The sequence below is a fragment of the Pogonomyrmex barbatus genome, unplaced genomic scaffold (assembly GCF_055798465.1).
Source record: "Pogonomyrmex barbatus isolate J1 unplaced genomic scaffold, ASM5579846v1 scaffold12, whole genome shotgun sequence".
NCBI classification, from domain to species: domain Eukaryota; kingdom Metazoa; phylum Arthropoda; class Insecta; order Hymenoptera; family Formicidae; genus Pogonomyrmex; species Pogonomyrmex barbatus.
The window spans coordinates 4967148-4989763 of NW_028297108.1; the positions used below are offsets into that span (position 1 = coordinate 4967148).

The window sequence follows — 22616 nt, forward strand, 5'->3', positions numbered from 1 at the left end:
TAACGCGAATGCGGTACCACACGTCTCAGCAAAGCTGTCGTATTCTCTCGTTGTTTTACTCTTGTCAATGTATACGAAGAACCAGCCGGCGGCGATAACCGCGCACGTTCGTTCCTGCTAATGGAGTACTCGCGTGATTTCTTTTTCTTTTTCTTCGCCGCTGGCGAAACGAAGAACATTCGTAAAAGTACTGTGGAATCCGTGCGCACCAGTAGAAGGATTAACACATCGTACATTAAATTATTTAGCATCATTGCAACGGAAATCTGAAGAACAAAACATGTGAATGCAGTTTTCTGCCCTCATTTTAAATATAATTGTGAATATCAGTACATCAAAAGTTATTTGTAATAATTTATCTTTTGTAATAATTTATCAGGACTGAAATACGGAAAAAAAGAAATAAAGGTTGAAAAACTAGTAGAAAAGTAATCATTTATAGTAATTTATAATTTTTGTTTTCTGAAAATTACTTTACTTATTTCGTAGATATAATTAATTTACATACGTTTTATTATGAATCGTTTTTTATTTTTATAATTTCTATTTTCTATGAAAACAGTTAGAGCATTTGTCATTATAAGCTTATGTAATAATTTTTGATTAATTTCGTCTGGTCATCGTTTTACGATGCTTTTAGGCGATCAATAATGTAAATTTTAAGTAATTACTGACTACTCTGCATGCTAACCGAACAATTGGGTCGAGCACTTTAAAGTGTTTTTATGTTTTATGTTCATGATGGCAACGTTGCATTAAAGATCTCTTATTTTTCAAATCTTTATCCATTCTTTATCATTTCATCTACTAAAAGATAATATTTATAATATATTTGACGGTAAAAAAGCTAAGTAATATTGGAACACAGTTATTTCTATACATATCCCAATTTCATTTCACGATATTTCAGTACCAAATGTATCAAATTCAATTTTATTCGATTACTTTCAAGTTTCTGAAAAAATTTGCCTTTAAATTACATTTCATTAATACATTTGCGGTTCTAAGGCTGTACATGGAATGGCTTTAATTTCAATAATAGACGTATCGAATTTCGAAGTTGAATTTTTTCGTTAAGTATTACGATACAAAACGCGAACAGAAGAACGATCGGAGATCGGTCCCTTTTTGTTTTACCGAATTATCATTCGAAGAATCGTTAAAAATTCATGGGAACAGTTCTCTCCGTCACCTACAATTCTACCTGCTGTGCTTCCGCTGCAAGTCACAGCTCGCAAAACACATGTATCGCGTGGCAAAGTACGGGCTACGTTTCAGGTCGCGATCTGTGACGCGATCGGCAGTGGTTCAAACGTGAGTCGCGCTCGCTTTTGAGAATGGAGCAACCGGAGTAATTCACGCCAATTAATCTCGCTCTTTGCGGCAAGACATGCCGACACATTGCAAACACGGCGGCGCACATGGCCGCGAAACTCTAATTGCATGGGCGCTGTGAGAACGCGAACTTTGCTACGTCGACCGTGTCGCCCGTGAACAATCGTACACGTAGACGTCGTATAATATTATTAGGAATACATTGTATTATTAGCCATAGAGATTACGAATCGATTATTCTCGATTAAGATCTAGAGCCGGCAATAACGTACCACTTAGTTTTGACTTTGAATATACTTTTGTTGGGAAGTAGAATAATAAGCCTTCGGAGGTTTCGTGACGATCCGAAGAAGAAGAAATTAATGAAATTTGCTCACCTAGAAAGATTAGAAAATCATCTGATTTTCTTTTTGTAAAAGTTAATAATAATGGCAATTTTTTGCTTTCCACTTGATGTGTGAATTATATTTGCTATTACTGGATAATTGCTATGGAATTCTAGAATTATTCTAATTGCGTGCATCCAGAAATGTAATTTGCGAGAGAAACGTCTCTCTCTCTCTCTCTCTCTCTCTCTCTCTCTCTCTGTTTTCTTTGCTGATAAATAATTTTCTGCATTCCATTTGTCCAAAACTGTCTTACATATTACACTCTGCGACGGTCCTTCGTCTTCTTTCACTGTGTAAGTATATCTGCATGACATTGTAATGCAATTTTTGAATTTTTGATGTGATACTTGTGACACCTGGGTACAACTCGAAATTCTCGAGATATTTCGTTGAGAGAAATTTATTCTGCGTAATACTCTTTTAAATGGTGATAATGTCATAATTATTGACATAATATTATAATAATGTGAAATGGGCTTTATTTCTTCCTGTGGTGATAATTCCTTTTGTCTCAAATGTTTAATATATTTATCAACGTGAGACGTCTAGAGATTTCGCAATTTATTCTTCATTTTACGTCAATGAAATTTATGATTTAATCAGATATTTAATGAGAGATGGCTGATAAAATACTTATTTAGATAAAATGAAAACAATTAAAATTCATTAAACTCGTGAGAAATTTAATATATATTAATCTGAAGGAAACTAGTCAATATATATGGTACTGCTTTTCGGATATTTGGTACACTTCATTTACGATTTAATCATCCATATTCAAAACACTGTGAGAACGATAATTCCAAAACATTCCGGTAATTCCGGTCAAATTTTGCAGCTGCTTTGTGATCAACGATAATTATTAGCGGGAAAGTCATGATAGATCTTTGGGTGAGGCGAAATACGAGGAAGGGAGAGAGAGAGAGAGAGACCGAATTCACCGATAGTCGGCGCAAATCGGTTGGAAAGCAAGCAAGTTCGACCAGCGTGCAAACTTTATAGCAAGGCACCGCGAGCCGCAGGTACAATTCATTTCGGCCGCACTGATAATTATAGCGATTTATTCGCGGTGAATGGGTGCCGTTAATTCAAGTCGCAGCATAACGCGTGCGCATACGTCACCGGAATAAATTATGCAAACACGCTGAGATGTGGGCTGAGTTGGTGGTCCCAGACTGGCGGGGGAGAAACGAAAATGCAAATTGATATTATCAATATTCGTTGTTTACCCTATCTAGAAGTATGCAGGACGTACAATACACGTTTTGAAAAAAATGTTAGTACAGGTGTTCTAATCGATCATAAGGCACATATTTTTACAAATTTTTTTATCAATATTATAATAAGTTATGTAATTTATATGTAACAATAAAGGCTATATTAACTTATAATATTCGTTATTTTTATATATATATATATATATATATATATAAAATATTGTCAGATATTAATACATTTTTTTATGTCGTTATCGATTTCAAAGAGATATGCAAAGGATTTCCGTTGATATGACTCTTTTTGAGCTTATAGAACATCCATTAAAAGCCACAATTTTAAAACTCACGCCGGATTGATATGTGAAATGCAATCGCACGAGGACAGGCTTTGTCGCAGCTATCCACTCTCGTCATTATCTCCCAAACCTCGTTTCAGATCCCTAAAACCCAAAGGGGATTTAGCGAGCAGCACTTCATAACTGGAGCCACCTGTCCCTGCATAGAATCGCGTAATTAATCATGGGCATATAATAAATGTCGATGAGATGACGTTTCGAAAAATCAGATCGCGCCATTTCTGCCAGAGATTTATTTATTCGTGTGTCGCATATCATGCAGATATCGAGTAAACTAATATGGACAGATGTTTATCGTGATGCGAGTTTCTACGAGTTATTTTCTCTTCTATTTTATTTTTGGCATATCAAAATTGAAACAGAAGCACCGAGAACAATAACTTATTAAAACTAAAATATTTCGCAAATGTTATAACATTTCAGTCATCAAAAATTATTTGTAATTATTTGTATATTATTAAAAGAGAAATCAGATTTGACAAGAAATGAAAATGCAATGGTATTGTTAAGAGATATCTTTAAATTTGCCCGATCGATTTTTCAAATTTAATGCTTTTAGACAAGATATAATTTATCAGAAAATATCTTGAAATAAAGTTAGCCTTTCTTAATTCAGAGGTTTATCGACATTGACGTCAATACAGCATTAATAAACAGTAAAGTATCAACAAACTTGATCGATCGCGATCAATTTATACTGTTTTAAAGTTAACTGCGATTATGGGACATAATGAGAGTATGCTGACAAGTCGATGTCGTTGCTAGTTATACGAAACGTCTTTGCACTAACTTTCTCGCCAGTTTCGTACACGTCAGTGGTACCGAAACGGTCTTGAACTAGTTAGACTCGATTCGAATGCCATTTACTTTAAGCGAATTACTTAATTAGTAAAGAAATACTTTGCGAAGTCATTCATAGTTGACAAACTTGTCGAAATGGACTTTCGATTTCGATAGTATTTTGATAATTTTGTACTTTTCGAGATCTCGTCTTGTGTAATCACGTTCTTAATTAATTTAAATAAACCTTCATTTTTTCTTCATCTTATTATTCTTATTATATTCGCATTTCAGCAGGTATGCAAAAAACAATTATATATCCCAATTATAAAGAAAAACTTTTAATGTTTTTGATAAATTATAGATTGTTTTGCGCTTTTGCATTTATGAAACATTTTTATCTTGCTTTTTTTCATTTATCCATAAAAAATTAATAAGGCACATCAAGTAACTATATCGAACTATATCAGAGTACATAAAATATGCATCAAATGCGTTTCCCAGCGAACTGTGATTGGTTAATTTTAAGTTTGGAAATAGAGTTCTCTGAGATGATGCACAGCATCACAAAATAAATTCAAAGATTCATTGATTTCGCGATAAACAAAAAACAGACAATGGACAAGCTGAGTATCTAAATAAAATTGTTAGTGCTGTATAATGCTTGTAATAAAAATTACAAATTATTGTATTTTTACATTTATTTTGCTCGATTACTTATTTGACTTGTGATAATTCAACAATAATGATAATTGCGCTCTGATACATTGTTCCGTACTTACTTTAATAATTTCAATAAGATTTAAATTAAAGAAAGACAGAAATTTCTTAATTTATTTTATTATTCCCTCTTTGCTGCATTGAAGATTTGGTGCATGCGGAAAATTTACCGTCTAGAATTTTCGCTGATGTTGCTAACAACATGTATTATCAAAAGGCGTTACAGAGATGTAACGCAGCAACATGCTGAAATAGCTTTTCGAATAGCAATGATTCACCTGTCGCGATAACGATGTCTATCATAAAATCAGTCGGTCGAATTTTACGTAAGGCGCGCGCGCGCGTGTGTGCGCATTAACCATTCTCAATTCTTCCTTCCGATTACGCCGATGAGTCAAGCGATATTTTGTCCATCTAATTTTGTATATCTAATTTCCACAAAGGACGGATCCGCTTTACGTCCGTATGTGCGCACGATTCTCGAATACATCGGTATCGCCGTCCGAATGCAGTCGCAAAATTGCAGTCACGCGGGAAATTCTCCTCGAAATTCCGGGCGCTCTCCTGCGGGACAGCTTCGACTTCCGGTTCACGGGAATGTCGGTGGACCACCGTAATGGATCCAAGTCCCGTGCATGCAATTATTATAATGGACGCTCAGCGCAACGATATAACTTGATTTGGTCCACCCCTACTGGTGGAACGCTGACGGTGCCGGCGACAACTATGACGACTATGACAACAACGACGACGATGGCAACGGCAACGACAATGACGACGACGACGACGACGACGACGACGACGACGACGACGACGAGGTGTTATCATTATAGTTTAGTCCATAGAGAACGCTATTGTCTATCGTTGTCTACTGTGCGCGTTGTGTTTCCGCTCTTCGACGCGTGATTGGACGATCTGAGCGGCTACTTCGTCCCGCGATTACCCGCGGGACCCGTGGTGGTTGAAGGTGGTTTCGCATTAAATGTCCGCGATTTCACTTCATCGTTCTCTAATCCCACATCGGCATTGCGACCGTCGCACCGTCTGAAACTTTGCGATACTGTTAGACCGCGGAATTAACACGAACGTGGTTATCTCAGTTCGGTTACGATCGCGTATTAATCAGTTTCGAGAATAATTTGGAGAATAAACTGTACCAAGTTTGAGAGGGGTAAACTTTAATAAATTGCAAATAACTCATTGAAAACATATTACCAAATATCAAGTGAATATCAAACTTTATCGGTTTTCGGACTTGCGAGTCTGTATTTTACCATATATTTTTATTCGGATTTGTTTGCCATCGATAGATCGAAAGATATTGCGTGCGTAGAAAAACTTCGTAAAAATAAAGCTACGTTTCGCTGGAAGTGATGATTAAATATTTTTGCAATTGTACAACTCTATTTAATAACTTTGTTTTTATTTTGAAATAAAAACTTATATCTCGATATTGAAGGAAAAAAAAACAATAAAATAAATAAAAAATTTTTTATCTTAACTCATGTTTAACTGGCAAAGATAAAACAAAATATATAAAGCGCTTTTTAAGTGATTACTGTTTTTGCTATAATGTCATCGCGAACTGTATTATAACAATATAATATATATGTGAAATTATTGAAAAACAATTTATTGTTACATAATATTTGAAATGTATGTATATCGAGAATTTTCAAATGTACATTTTAAGATATTTATATCGCACATAAGACAAATCAGTGAAACAAAAAGAGAATTGCTTGATCGTATCCGTATTCACTTAACGGAAAATTTCAATATTAAAGCAAAAAAAGATTATATTTCGATATTTTACGGAACGTACAGTTAGATGAGCTTACAACAATAATCCACTGTAATCTCTTTTGCTTAATGCTTACACTCATATACTTTTCTGATACGTTTTGTGCAACCGTGAATAATAATAATAACATGCATCTTTAAAACGTTATCCACGCTACGGTCGGTTCCCATATGTAAGGTAATAATTAATTTAACCGATGAGCCCCACCCGTAACAATAAAACACTAGCTGCGTACGAGGCAACCACATACACACGAACTATATACTCTTATGTTTGCCTGATTTGCTGGCGCTTCGAGCAGCTTCAGAAATGGGTTAATCGCGCCGCTTGTTTAATTAATCGAATCTCGGTCCGCGTGTAGAACGTGCGTGGCGATCTGCAAAGTTACAACGGGGAGTAATTGCTCCCGAGGGTATCGAAGAAGCGTAGCCAATTAAAAGTTTGTATTAAAACATATATATATATATATTAAAAATCATGGTAAAATTTTTCTCTACAATTTCCGCAACATTTCTGGGTTTTTTTGTATTGATCTAGAAGTTGTTTTAAAATTGAGATTTTAATTTTAACAATAAGTTTTAGAGTTTATTAAATAAATAAGAAATAAGTTCTATTTTAGTAAAAATTTAATAGTTTCCGAAATTTGAAAATATGTAGAAGACTTCTTACAGAATGGGCTTTTTATAGAAAAAAAGAGAATAGGGAAAAGAGGAAACAAGAATAATGTATATTAATATAATTTTATTATTCATTTAAACTCAAATCAATTTGATTTTTTTTCAATTTTTGAATGTTCTCAGAAGCTAATTATTGAAACATTTAATATTAAAATTTCCGATAGTCATCGGAGTCATAAAAAGAAAATATACAGTCACAATATATTCGTTACAGGTGAATATAGAACGATAAAATATATTTTAATATATTTTATCTAATGTCATAATAAAATCGAGTCTGAGATTTTAAAGATTCTTTGATTTTTAATATTTAATATTCTTTAATATGCCCTTAATATTTGATATCTCTCTCTTTTCCGTTTATTTGATTTAGTTTGATGGAAAACAATGAGTAATTAAATTTCCAAATAATGTAATTGCGGCTCATTTATGGAAGTTTTTGGGTTATAGAAATACAAATGTAATTTTTATTATTATCAAAGACTAAATAAAAATAAATTTAGTACATATAACTTTGTCTTTTTCTTAGTTACAATTTTTCTGTAGAAAAATTACTATGGGTTTATTTCCAATGCTGCGTCTATTTATTTTTTAATAATAGATGCATCGGAATTTATATTAGGATAATTATTAGCAATTTACTAAAAAAAAGGATAGATTTATTGTTTCATATCTTGTCAAAATATCTCTTGAAATATCTCACAAACATATAAAAACGCATCCTTAGGTTTTTCCAACTGTGACAATGATCTTACTCTTTCAAATAGCTTATCAATCTTAGTCTGCTTCCTTCGGGACTACTTTTTAACCAATATATCGTGAGATAGCTTCAGTTTACGGAGCAGTTACATCTTGTTGTTATTACTGCGAAGCGTGCTTTCTCTCTAACAGAGAGAGATCTTCATGTTATTATTGCATGTCATCGTGTGCATACGCGTGTAGATGTGTAAACGCGGCTCAAGGACTATTACCGCACTGAGACGTCGATAGTAGTATCTAGTCTGGTAGATCGAATCTTGTTCACCGTTGTAAATTCGTAGGTGGACAGTAATTCTGGCAGTGAATAGAACAGTTGGTCTCTTAGTTTGCGGGCGCATCGTACCAACCAGTGTCAACATGTCCGCCACCGCGGCGGAGCGGTGGTATTTGAATAAAGTGGTACAGCATCGCGATATACGCGTGCAATTAGGGGCGTTGGATGTTCTAAATACTATTCTGACTCGGAATTTCTCTCTTTCTCGCTTTCGTATGCTTTAATATCAAAAACATTTCTCATAAATTACGTGATTAAGTATTAGGTCTTTATTTTTGCAACAAGACTCACAGACTTGTATTGAGAGCGGGATGGTTTCCAAGCACGATCAAAGAGATATATTTCATGCGATCAGTATAGACGTACGTGTTTGAATTTACAACCAGATTCTGCCGTAGTCCCGGTCGTGTGAGCAGAACCGAATTTGCGAATAGCGTTTGTACGCCTCTCCGTGTCTCTCGCTCGTCTCGCTTCTACGGCTCGTCCTCTCTGCTTCGATACCTCACTATGTGGCTATGCTTTGGTATAATTGCATTGGCTGCGCGCTCATTTGAACCTCGTGTGATGAGCCATAGACTCGTAATAAGTAATTTATACGCCCGATGATAGAGAGGCATTTGGGGATTACACAGAGCATGAGACAGAAAAGAAACAGTACTGATTCCGCTCCGGATAAATATATGTAAACATGATAATCGTTAATTGCTTTTATGTAAATAATGATTAATTTTTGTAAACCTCAAAATGTCTGCGCATTAATAAAATTTCTATATTATGAAAATATTATGAAAATAAAATATTAAAGAATGTTTTTGAAACGTTTTAAAAATGTTCAAAAGTGAGATCTAGATTTTTAAATAAGAATTGGATAATATTCTCAAGTTTGGAATGGAAAACCTTTTCACGTAATTCTTTTGTACATACTTTATGACTTTGCTGTTTGAGTGCGAGCATTTTCGACATTTAAGGCGCAACGTGGCAGTTTCCACTTTCCGTTGTCGACGGTGTAAAACTTCTTTTGATTGCCACTTACACCGATAAAAGAGCGCGGAGTTTTGCTCTCAAGTTTCAAGTCACTTCAGTAGTGATCCTCATAAAAAAAAAAATTCTCGCTCGCGCGATTTTGATTAAGGCAAGTGTAATAATGGAAAAATAGAGGCGACCACGCTATTTAATTTCTAAAAAAAAACTCGGAAAGCTTCGGCTACGTCATTTAATAATCATTTAATAATAAAATATCGAAAAACAGAGGCGCGCATTTACCGGTACTCTTCCAATTTGCGATCGAAGTTAATTCGAGAAACGATGTTCGCGAGAAACATCCGCGGGGTTTCTTCCATTCCTGGAGGAAACCGTGGAAGCTTATTAGGCCAAGGGTGTCACCAATCATCGGTTGGAATTTGTAAGCGTGATAATTTGATTCCACACGGAGCATAAATAGGTCGATAAGCGTATTTTATTCGATTTAAATAAGCAGACAAGTAGATATTAAGGATCTCTTTCTGATTATTAATTAAAATGTTTGATAAAAATCTCGAGATTTCTTCAGAGACTCTTTGATTTGTCGGTCGATAGGTTAATGGCGAATGCAACAAGTTTTGATGTATCCTGCAATGTGACTCGACGACATATAATAAGAAAAGCACTTCTACGTCGTCGACCAAGATAGCACTATAAATTACCAAAAAGATCTAAAGAGCAATTTATTCACTTGTATGCACTTGTCACTTTACAATTCTACCGTAAAATATTAAATTCTTTCGACAAATTAACGTGCTCATTTTTATGTTGATTTTTATGGAATCGTTTTAAATATATGACAAACTAAAAATTGTATAAATAAATTGAAAAATTTACCTTTTCATAATATCAAGAAACTTCTTTCTGTTTTAATATAAAATATAGTAAAGTAAATTGGATAACAAAATGATTATATGAAAGTTAATAAATATTTTATTTTATTTGATTATATGAAATTTCAATAAATAAATATATATATTATGTGTATTAATACATTCGATAATTTCTTAAATTTTCTTTAAACGTACTTTTCTCAATTCATTTTTCGATAAAAGTGTCTCTAAAAGTGATTTAGAAGCTACTTGTTTAGTTGAGAAGCACATTTAAAATATTTTTATCGACAAAAGTGAGTTTAGAATATTAGATTTATTCAGCTATACTGAATAAATATTTTGTGAACATATTCGAAGGAAATTAAATTATATTCTGTCATTCTGTTCTATCGTTAAAGAATAATATGTTGCAGATATTAGTTTCAAAATTTTTGAGTTCTTTTAAACAACTCTTTTCAGTTGGACTATTTTTACAATTTGATGTTGATTTTATACGTTATTTTATACGTTATTTTACATAAGTATAGTCTTCCAGTGATAATAATAATTTATTAGGAAAATTTGTCCCTCTCTTCTCTCAACATTATAACCGCAAACTAACTCTTCCTAATGCTATCGTCTACTTAGCCGCAAGTTCACTAGGTCACGTGGTTTAAGATGTATTTGTGCTACGTGAGCATCAGCGGACGAGCAAATGCTCGTTGATTCATTAAAGAGCAAAACTAACAAAAGTATTTCCGCTATTTAATAAAGAAATAATAAGTATAATATATTGTATATTTTTAATACATTTCATTATATTTATTACACAATTAAATTTATTCTTCCCTTCTAAACAAATAATAATGATTTTTCACAATGTACACGAGAATTTTCTTCACTTCATTTTCAGTTCATTTGAAATGCAATAGGTATAATAACATTAATGAATATCTAGGAGTTCAAACATGACGGAGTGTTTGTGTCCGCAGTGGATATTCAAGCATACGCCCTGGATGCCGATGTTACGTGAGCGGAGAACAGTGGTGAGCTGAACGAACTTACTTGTCCTAAATTCTCGCTCACGTACATTACTGTGAATCTATTCGTTCGGTCGTGCTCGGTAGTTCGTATTAAATGTAGCTTCGGATAGGCAGCAAAGTCACGCATTTCCCTCTATGCCGGCACCGCGCGGAGAGCTGAAAAGACGAACACAAGTACGACGGTGGCTTTCTGCAACGTCGGCCGCGTCATGTAGCGCGAAACGCGCCTAGGGATGCAGGTCAACGATATCTCGGCCGGTTTCTGAATATTGCATTAAAGTGTCGCTGCCGCCAGACGCGTACGCACCGCGCGCATCCACAAAACAGCAAGAGATTTCGCGAAATAAATAATAATGGTGGATATAAAAAATTCAACGGGCGACAAAAGTTGTCGTAATCAATCCCACGCGCGTTTCAGAGATTTGTCGCGTTGAAGTTTCACCCGTCTAAAAGAAGTTTCCTTTTTTTTTTTTTATGTAGACTTCAATTTATTGGAAAATGAAATCCCACTCGCATTCCGGTATTGACAGGAAGTTTGATTTTCGCGATTAGCAATGACATTGTGAGCATTTTATAGAACTCATATCATTTAATTATTCTTAAGGATTTGGAGAAGGCATCACTCTTCATCAGAAATTATCTGAATATTAAAATGGCAAAATTGTACGCGGATGCTAAAATCACGGAGTGGGAAAAGAGAGGATAATCGCAAGAAAATAAATTATTATTATTATAACGTGTATTATAAAAATAAAGTATATTCTTTGAATAAAAGTATATTCTTTTTCTTTCACATGTTTTTTCTATATAAGATATAAAAATATTCATTTTTTTCTAATATTATCTAAGCAATTTTTTTCTTATATTTTATATTTATCATTTTTGTTCTTGTGTTAATCACATTTTTATATATTTTTCTAAAATAGCTTTTTTTAGACAAGCGAAAATTGCGTTGTTTACTAAAGGCCACGCAGTTGGTCGACGTTACCTATAGCTTTTTTAGATTACCATTTTTAAAAAGATGCAGTCTTGTTTATGTAACATAAATAGAAGAAATAAGTAGAAACTGGAACATTTGTTTTCAGGTCAGTTAACAAAATAATTTTCTTCACTTTAAAAGTTTTCTTATTTGATTATTTAGGATAACCTTGTATGAAAAGTTTAAGGGCTGTGTCATAACTCTCATATTTCCCGTATGAAATATCCATGTGGACATTCTAAAGAAACTTTAAATCCGGGACTAGCTTTTAATTTGCTTTGGGATACGCCGCAAGTTTTTTAAGCTTAATGTCAAGAATGCGACGTAATTCGCCCGTTTTGTAACGTAACGACTTCCTCAGGACTGTACATACGACGTAATCCTGAAACACTCCATTTTACTCGCAAAGTTTTCAGCGAGCGTAGAAAAATCTTCCCGGAAGGAATCGCGTGCGGAGAAAAGCGTCAGCAAAACCGATGATTTTGCCGAAACTTTGGAAACACGTAGAGTGGCACCGAGTTTTTGTAGCGTAACTCGATTTTTCGGAGTTAGTTAAAAAGCACTCTTTAAAGTTCTGCTTGCCGCAACGCTACATAGGAAGCTATCAGAGATGGAAGAGGAACTTTGCGGGCTCGAAAGTTTTATGAGTTCTAATGCAGAATAAAGGGATAGTTATCGAAGTTAACCGCGGAGCAACCGTTTATTTTAACGCTCAATCTTTACATCCTGTCTTCGCTCGATCTCTTCCTATAAGATCCCGTTTCAGGAATAGCTCGCGTTATGAAATTATCGATCTGTGCCTGGAGATGTAACGGCAACGAACTGGCGCGGCATCGCGGCGCGGAATCGTTGCCGTTTCTTGGGGCGTAACCGTGCTTTTCTAATTCGGTTATAAGGCAGCGGAGGATCGAATTAAAAGCGCGATAAAAGGTAGATGGGCGCCAGTAGGAAGGATATAAATCGAAGTTAGCAGTGGGTCGATTCTTCGCTCGGTTGCGGAGGGCACTTGTGCGGACGTGACCTCTGCTCTCCTCCTCTATCTCTCCCTCTCTCCCTTTGGCTCGGTAAACGGACTCGCTTGAAATTCAATGGACGTTGGCAGGCCGCATAGCCATCCGTTCCTGCCGAAATACCTTTCAGAACGCCTCGGCTTCGCGCGCATCGTTTCGCTGCCGACAAGCCGCGTCTGATATCCAACGTTCCTCACTCGCGCGGTTTGGTATCGCCGGTCGAAGCGATGTGGGAATGTTACATCGTCGTCTTCGCGATCTGGCAATGCGGTGCCCGCCAGAGACGTGCCGCGGTGAGGATAAAATCATCTCGAGCTCAAATAACATCGTTACCGAATCATCTACGGAATTAACCGCATGTTGCCGTCGAGATAAGTCAATTTCGTGGTCTTCGGCAAATCTCCGAGATTCCGAATGTTATTTTACCCCTCAAATTTCGCAAAGTTGCGAAGTAAACCTCAAATTATATATTCTAGTTGCAAACCTGTTCGATATCGCAAGTTTCAGTGTAACTACATGTAGGAATGTGCATACCTCTTTACGTGTTCTTTTGCAGATAAAAAGAAAAATGATTTAGGAATGAAACATTCACAATCTGAAAAAAATAAGTTATTTTATAAAATTATTAATTCTATCATTAACATAAACGGATAATTCTAAAGGAAAGCTGTGAATTAACATTATTGTATAACTTCTTAGGTCTCTTGTAATTACGATTAGCGATGACTTAGCGCGACGGTATAAACTTGCTGGCGGTAAGTTATATAAGATTCGACGGTGAATGTTCTAAGGAAAGGAAATATATTTTATGGAAAGTTCCATTTCGTTTCTCTAAGGAGATTTGGATTACGAAGGACCGATTCCGCGGTATATCAGAATTCCTCCTACCGTCGGCCATTTAGTACCTCGTAAAAGTGCCTTCTTACTTTGGCTTCAAGTGAGATTTTTCATGCCATCGTGAACCCAAGAGTATCCATATTGCAAGTATTTATAGTTAAGTAAAATTTTATTTCGATATTTATTACCACATTATTTCTCGATAAGAATCTTTCAAAATTCACTATTCAGTTCTACAAGTTACTATTTGTTAGGTAAGTTAATATTTTATCACACAAGTTAATACTTTAATCACTGTTAAACGAATAGCTTAGCATATATACAGTCTGCGGAATGTATAAATATAATTATAACATTTGGCATGAAACATAAACCAACTCTATGTCAAATATATGAGAAAAGTGGTTTGAACTATTTTTTTAGACGGTTTAAAAAAATATCAAAAAAATACTAAAAAACATTAAAATTGAATATCTCATATATTCAATTCTTTTTTATTTATTTTTATGATATCGATAGCATTGTTTTATATTTCAACATATTGTTTGTATCGTGGAAAAGATAGCATTGTACGGGTATACGCTGATTTATCAAGTTTGCGACGATTTCCCGTGCGTATTTAAGATAGACAAATTTCTCAGGATGTTTCAACGTTAAAAAGAAAAAAAAAGCGCTACGTACCGCGAGATTTAGTTGTTCCTTGGTATGAGAGACTTCCGTAATGTTTGCAAGAATGTGAATATATCGTCTGCCCCGACTGCATGGGATTCCTAAAGAGATTTGGATTACCTATTCCTTCTCGGAGCCATGACTGATATCTAAGATTTCCGTGACCATTTCTACCTCAAAAACGATTTGTTCTCCAAACGTTTTGGTTAAATTCAAATTACATTAATATGAAATTAGATTGGTACTTATCATAATATTTATTACGTCGTGTTTGTTATTCAAGATAAAAACTTGACATAAGGTAAAAAAACTGCTTGTTATAAAAACTGCTCAGTGCTCATAGCTTTTCAACTTTCGACATTAACTAAGAGAGTCCCGGATTATGTTTGAACTTAGGAAAAAAGAATCACGAGTTACTTGATCCTCTGGGGTAAAGTGTTGAGGATCTTTCAAATTACTTATAATTAATTACTTCTCTGCAAACATGGACTTCAAACTATAACGAAGAATTAAAGTTAAGAAAATTCTGTTATTATTTGAAATTTGTTGCTGCAGTAAGAAAACGGTATTTCGAGATCGTCGTTCTATATAAAGATTGCGTATCATCTTCTAAAGCGGTTCTAAAGCGGATTATCTGTTGCGGTCCAATGAACGAACTTGCAAGGCCAATTTCTCGAGCCACTTGCATGTCCGAGCGCAAGTGGACTTCCTGTGAGAATAGCCAGTCACCGTGCGGTCGCACACATGTTTGCCGTCAATCTCACTGAAATCCTCGATTCGTGTTTGCTTGTATCCTCTAAGCACTTCAGCTCGTAGTTGTACTTTTGTCTTGTACTGTCGTTAGAAACATACCAACCAGAGATACATCTTCTTTTATCTTTCGTCACTTTTCTTACATTGAAATTACATTTGAGATCCATTTTTTTCACTGACAGTCGTGTAACGTGGACACATTATATTCATATCTAGCGCTTTTCGCGTCCTGCCTATTTCCAAAAATAAATATCCAACGTTTCGTGGATCTACATTGATTGAGAAAGACTATAGCTGAAACTAGAGTACACCACAGGAAATTTGATCGGGAGACAAGGGTGAAAAGTGGACAAAATACATCAGTGTCAGTCCAGAGCAGAAATAAATTTTATCGTATTTTTATGTTTGTTATTCTGAGATCTGACGAATAAAAACGGGATTAAAAAAGCGTTTTCTCAGAGCGATGCAAATATCTTTTTACATTCGAGGAAATTATTTATACATAAAACGCATTGCAACGAAACACGATACACATTCGTCTTTTTTATAACTTCCACGGTTACACTTTTATTAACGTATAAATGGCGCTGTAAATTTTTTATTTAAGATATTTAATTAAGACTTTTAATAACAATTTAATAACAATTAAGCTAACAACAAAATATTTTTAAAACGACAATTTCTTTTTACATTTTAAATTATTATGTACATTTAAAGTAATGAATTTGAATTGTAAATATTGCTTCTTCCTTCGTTTTGTTTCTTTATTATAAAATAACTGATTCGCTCATTATAAAATCTGCAACGCATACGATTATCGTTGATTAACGATATGCCAATTTCTCAATTTTAATTGCCGCCGTGCGATGCCGAATAACTCGCTGATTCGTAAACCGGAACTTTGATAATTGCGAGAAGTAGCCATGAACAGGTAGGAATTTTTAATTAGCAATCGCCAATGATTGATATGACTTTTTAATTCGTATATCAACGATGATTTCATGAGATAACTGCAGTTACGGACCAAGTTTCATTTGCGTTTCTCAAATTTCAACGTTTTCTCTCATAAATAAAATATTTCAATCGCGAATGTTGGCAGTAAAACAGTTTTACATTTCGATTGATTAATGCAAGCAATAAATGTATACGCTAAGACTTTTCCGGTGTGACATAACTGTAATACTGCCGAAGTTTACACGGTGTAATATTAATACATATGCATGCAAACCGTGAAAATCAACGCGAGGTAGCGCGAAACAGATTCAGGGATGCAAATACGTATCTGTGTATTTGTGCAAATCAATGTATAATTTTATTCATGACGGAACCGCCAGCTTGAATATGTAAATTATAAGACCTACTTAAAAGTTTTCTGTCACAACGCGTTATTCCGTCGATAAACGGATTAAACAACCGTCGCTCCTAATGCGTACGGAATATTCGCGCTACGATTCCTGTTTCCGCGATCGCGTACCAATTTCTTTCTTTTTTTCTTTTTTTTTTTTTCAATAAACAGTGACGAATCGCAGCATGTTCCTCGTTACTCCGCGATGCAGCCGGGGATAATTTATTCCCGACACGGCGCAGCCGATAATGGTAACATTAATTTCGTTTATTTACGACGTTGCGCTTCTCAGGCGCGGGACCCAGTGATTTAGGAACCTCAACTCGCGGTTCACATCGAACAATATTAATATGCATGAGAAGATGAACGCGAAGCATCTCACGCATGATAAGGACATAGAGCATTCCGCGATCGTGTGCGCACGAGGGCGAGGACGAGTATGTTGGACGATAATACGCGTGCAATGTCGAAAATTGCATCTTCGGATAGGTGCATCCAATCAAGCGGGACGTGAGCATGTTAACTTAATTATGGATGGAGAATGGGATAGGGGAGGAGGGGGGAAACCGGGAATGAGGAATTCAACGGGAAGGAAGCGTCCGGTATTATTTCATCCGTTACGATAAATTTTCAACAGCGCGCGGTATCTCGAAAAATATACAAATTAGCTGCATACTTGTCTGCCTTCGAGAGAACTTAAAGCCGACCTTTCTGTGAAAACCTTGGATGGCTTTTATGCAGAGCACTCCGTAATAGGCGCAGTTGGTGAAGCGAGCAAGTCGGTATTCCTTAGGGAGAAACTAAAGCAACTTTTGTACTACTGGAATGTAATTAAACGCATATCTTTTTTCGCAATTCCCGAAATTTTAGCATTAAATGTTAATTGTGTCTTAAATTGAGATTTCGATAGTCTTAGTATTAACCACGGAACAAGATTATATTATTCCAATATTTCAGATATTCAGTTTAATTCACATTAAATATTTATTAGTTCGTAAATAAATTTTTTTTTATTTAATGTCCTCATTATTTTAAAATATATATACTTCTAGACAGTTTATAAGAAAAAGTTCATTTATTGATAAGAAGTGGGATTTTGTATACTCAATACATCAAGTACTAAGATTCTTGCGCCAAAGCTATTTTTGCAGAAAGATTGACTGCATTCTTTCGAAAACAGAATTATATATCAACAATTTTATATAAAAAAGACCAAGAATTTTTATATAAAAAATTAAAAAGCGAATTTTTAAAGTTATTATTTAAAGAAATAAATGTAAAAATATCTAATGATATTTTTATACTATGAATATAAATTACAAGACATTTACTCAATGTACTGTTTGTTGTCCATTTTCATTAAAAAATTAACATATAAGTAGTATACTTAATTTTTTTACATTTCTTTTTTGTTTCATTTTTTTCTAAATGAAGAATTCGAAATATGGTCTAATTTAAAGTAATTAAGACGTTTAATTTATTTTATATAATAGTAATCTAGTCAGCTCTGAAATCTTATATTTTAATTATCTACTTATTAACCACCAATTCATATTCATTGTATAAAAATTGTCAGATAAATTGTCAGATTTTAATATTTCTCCAAGGAATATTTTAATATTAAAATTTGCCACTATGTTTCTACCAAGTATAGAACATTAATTTTTTTTATAAGAAATCTTAAAAGATTGTTCGAATACATTACATTTTCAAGAGCAATCGATTTCACAGCAATTGACCGATACTTGTATAAAAGGACAAAGTCAAATTGTCGCTTTTAAAGACATCATGCGTTTGTGCTTGTCGAGAATTCGTTCAATTTAGCTTTACTCACGTGTTGCATCGCGGCATATCCGGTGATCTGTTGGAGCTTGCTGCTGACCATCTTCGTTTGCGTGCCGTTTGTCTTCTCGCTCTTCCCGCTCCAGATACCGATTACGCCAGTTATAATGAGAGCCACCAGGGTGATGATGCCGATCAGCAGGGACAGTGTCACGATTTTGCTGCGGGGCGATATTACCATCGCCATCTTTCTCACGGATTAGCGTTCGTCGCGATCACTCGCGTTCCGAATGTTCCGATATAGAAATTTACACTCAACAGACAACGCTATCCATCCGACGTGAGATGGATCGAAAACATGCGTATATGTATCTATGTATATGTATATCTCTATGTATATGAATAGCTTTTTCTCCTTTGTGAGGCAAGAGGGACGCGGGGACTCAAGGGGGTAAATATATAATTTTTCTCTCGTCGCGCGGCGCGATCCTCCGCGATCATTATAACTTTATCACTTCCTCGCATTCAAATATCGACGACGACGACGGCGATGGCGACGGCGTGTCGGGCGAATTCCCATGTGTCATTCTTGAAGCCGTGGGCGCGCTCGCCTCTTCGAAGCGATTTTAATTGGAGGAGGGAGGGAGGTGCTAGGTGCGACACTCGGCCACGATGTCTTCCGGATGCATCACTTCCCCGTCGCGCGTACGAACGATTCGAATAGACGAGACTTGTCGATGATCGCACGAGATTCTCGAAATCGCCGTCCCAGGGCGACTTACAGTTCCAGCGTGGGAGCTTTCACCTAGGCGTCTTGTGGAAATCTCACGTTTTCGAGTTGGCACGTTAGGGCGCCGGTTTTCCCGGCGCTTTCAACGCCTCGAAAGATTTTAAGAAAGCGTCCTCGTCGTCTCGAGGACCCTCGGGCGAGCCTCTTCAGCGACGATTCTTTCAGTCCGCCCGATGGATGCACGCGCATGGATCAACAAGTTCAACGAGCACGGGCGCCAACGAGCGCTTGCACCAGCTCAACAACAACGACTCGCGATAAATTCGTCTGAATAATCAACAATAAAGTTCTCCGGGAGACATTTCAGCCCTCGAGGTATATATACCGGTAACGACATTTCTCTGCAGGATACATATAATGAGGATGCAAAGCGGAGGAACGGTGCGGGATCGAAGATGCAACTTCTTATTTCTCTAGTTTCTTAGATTTTCTTTCAATCCACTCCGCGTGCTCTCTCTCTCTCTCTCTCTCTCTCTCTCATTTCTATTCTCTTTTCTCTTTCTCAGTTTTACGTATTCTCCGTTTTTTACTCTACCTATCAATTCCTATATTCCTTTCGCGCTTGGAAGACGAACTTTGAAGGCCTTAAAATGTCGAGAGAACTTACCACGGTTTACATCGTAGGAATAATGATTCTACGCTTCTCTGTTACAACGATCGCTCGGCGACGTTGCATATTAAATATGTTGACTTTCGTCGTTATCAACGCTATTATCCTGGATCAGGTAAAATTTGTGATAAATATGCAAGATAATATTAACGCTGATTATTCAAACTTTCTCTTACCGCTACGATGGATAAAGGAAATATAATAATAGTTTTTAATTCTATTGCCTAGTAGTAATATTTCTTGATTTAACAAAATGTAGGAAAAATATTTTCCATATATTTTTTCGATGAGATTTTCTTCCAAACATGATAGAAAAATTATTCGGAGAAAAGCAGATCAAGTATTTAGAGAGTGAGAAAGGGAGTATCGAGTGAAAAAGATATTTCATTACTCAGGAGGTATCTTATTTTCGCTGTTGATCGAATTGACATCCACATAAATTAGCATAGCACCTGTAATGTCGAGTAGAATGTCAAGATCTTAAATACGAAAATCAATTTCACCGAGTTGCAGCGGCACGAGTGCGGCGAAGTTATTTCCATTCCATCCACTCTATCCTTCTTGGTAATGCTATTTTCATTTTACACAGAACGCAGTTCGTCGTTTGCATTGTTGGTTCGCGCCATTCTGACAAATGGTAGACGCGAATGCAAGTGCGAGTGTACACACTCGATCGACGATAAAATAATGAAGTTATCGATTTGAACCTATCAATCTTGAAATTATTAGAGTAGTGTTTGTAGACACTTTTTTCCTTTTATGTAAATATTTAAATGGTGCTCGAAAAAAATTTATTTTAATATAACAGCATAACTGAAATTATAATTTCCAAACTTATATACATGATAAAAGATGAAGATAAGAATAAAATTGCACTGTACAATGTATAATTGTAAAACGACAAAAGATATTAGAGAATAATCGAGTCGATTATTGGAATCGATAATAGTCATCGAGAAGAAATAATTATTAATAATTATTTTTTTTCCACATGAGATATATATTAGTAATTAACGAAGTAAATGTAATTATGCTCATTTCTATATGTATTTTATGTTTATTAATTTTTTGAAATGAATATCACAATGATTCAGTTATCTGGCTTTGACATAATTATTAATAATCAAATTAATGAAGGTGATAATGAACAACAAATTTTATTACAACATTTTATGCTATTTTTTTTTTAAATAAATAGCTTAATCATTGCGTAATTTAATATTGCAATTAATAATACGTTCCTCGGAAAAATAATAAATTTTCTGTTATCGTAGAAGTATTTTAAGAAATGGTACTACTTCTCCTATAAGAGAATCTTTTCGAGAGAAATGCAACATAATAAAGTGCAGTACCGTGGAATACCGTTGGTACGTAATTTTGCGCGGGCAAGAGAAAACCGCGAATTATTTAATATGCCCGTCTGAATAACGTGGTTCTTCGCATTTTCTTGCTGGTATGGAAAAGTTTAATCATAATATCGTATTAGATGGCCTGGCGTTTAAAGTGCGGAAGCATCCCGTTGATTTGTCGAATATAATTTTATTCTCACTGAAGATAACTACCGCATCCACGGTGGGATATGAACAAGCGAGGTCGAATTGCGCTGACGTATCACTGCGAAAGAATAATTATAACGAAGAAGAGACGAGCACATTAATGCCATACGTAATGAGCTAGAAATTTAAAACAATTGCGCATATTCACCAATTTTGCAATTCTGCAACTATTTTTATAAATGTAAAATCATTAGCAAACGTTGTATTTTTACGTTGTATTTTTTGTTTCTGCGTTGAATTTTTTTTTTTAACAACTCTAAAGCGCTTTTTGTACATAGTAAAAAATAATTGAATGCAGATAGGAATGCATTGTTAGTATGCTTTTGAGGATTTGAAATGAAATTGAAATATTCTTTTCATAAAAATCGATATAATCTATGCGTCAGGATATTTAAAAATTACTACAAGAAAATATCCGATGTTCTCTTTTACGAGAACAGATCGCAGAATAATTCCGGGAACAAAACTTGAAAGATGGAATATCTAATCAGTTCGAAGAAGAAGTATGTAAACGAGCGAGCTTCATTTAAAATATGACGCTTACAATCTACGCGATCCGCACAGACACGAAATGTCCTCTTCACAGTGTAGACTTTGCCGGTTTCCATTCCTGTTGTTTTTTCCCATTCCACAAATGTAATTCAAGAAATTTTTTTGTTCTTATTCTTTTACAATTTACCCAGCGAGAGAATTCGCATTCTTCTCCTTTTCTCAAGAAAAATTTCAAGAACTCAAACGATCTTTTGATTGTACAATTTCACGATTTCGGACGCATTTTTACAAAATACTTTAAATATCCGTCGATGTATATTCTTGTAAAAATATTTGTTATTTATGTTTTTTTCAAAATTGGCTTTACATTAAATTTACGTTAATTTTAGCTATAGAAAAAGAAAGAATAAATTTAAGTTATTTTTCCTTGGTTTTCACCTTGGATTTCTCTTGGTGTTTTCCACATAATATTGACGGGTTGAGACCAAAATACTCGTTGTTTAGAAAGAAGTGAAATAAAGAGGAACGACTTATCAAGATTGTGAGATTTCCGGCTAGATAGTTTTTCCTATTGGAAAAGTTCGAAGGGATTGTATAAAGGGAGAGT

At 35.1% G+C, this 22616-nt stretch overlaps 1 protein-coding gene across 16 annotated transcripts in view; it reads right to left on the reverse strand.

The window, feature by feature from the left end:
* Positions 1-22616, reverse strand: part of Mp (collagen XV/XVIII-type protein multiplexin) — a 215302-nt gene that overhangs the window by 67093 nt on the left and 125593 nt on the right. For 3 of the 16 annotated variants that reach the window (XM_089071499.1, XM_011644692.3, XM_011644694.3), the window contains exon 2: positions 18614-19692. The exons of the other annotated variants lie outside the window; for them this stretch is intronic. In XM_089071499.1, the coding sequence (XP_088927625.1) occupies positions 18614-18808 (195 nt within the window). In that variant the 5' untranslated portion in view covers positions 18809-19692. The remainder of the gene's footprint in view (positions 1-18613; positions 19693-22616) is intronic. 16 annotated transcript variants of the gene reach the window in all.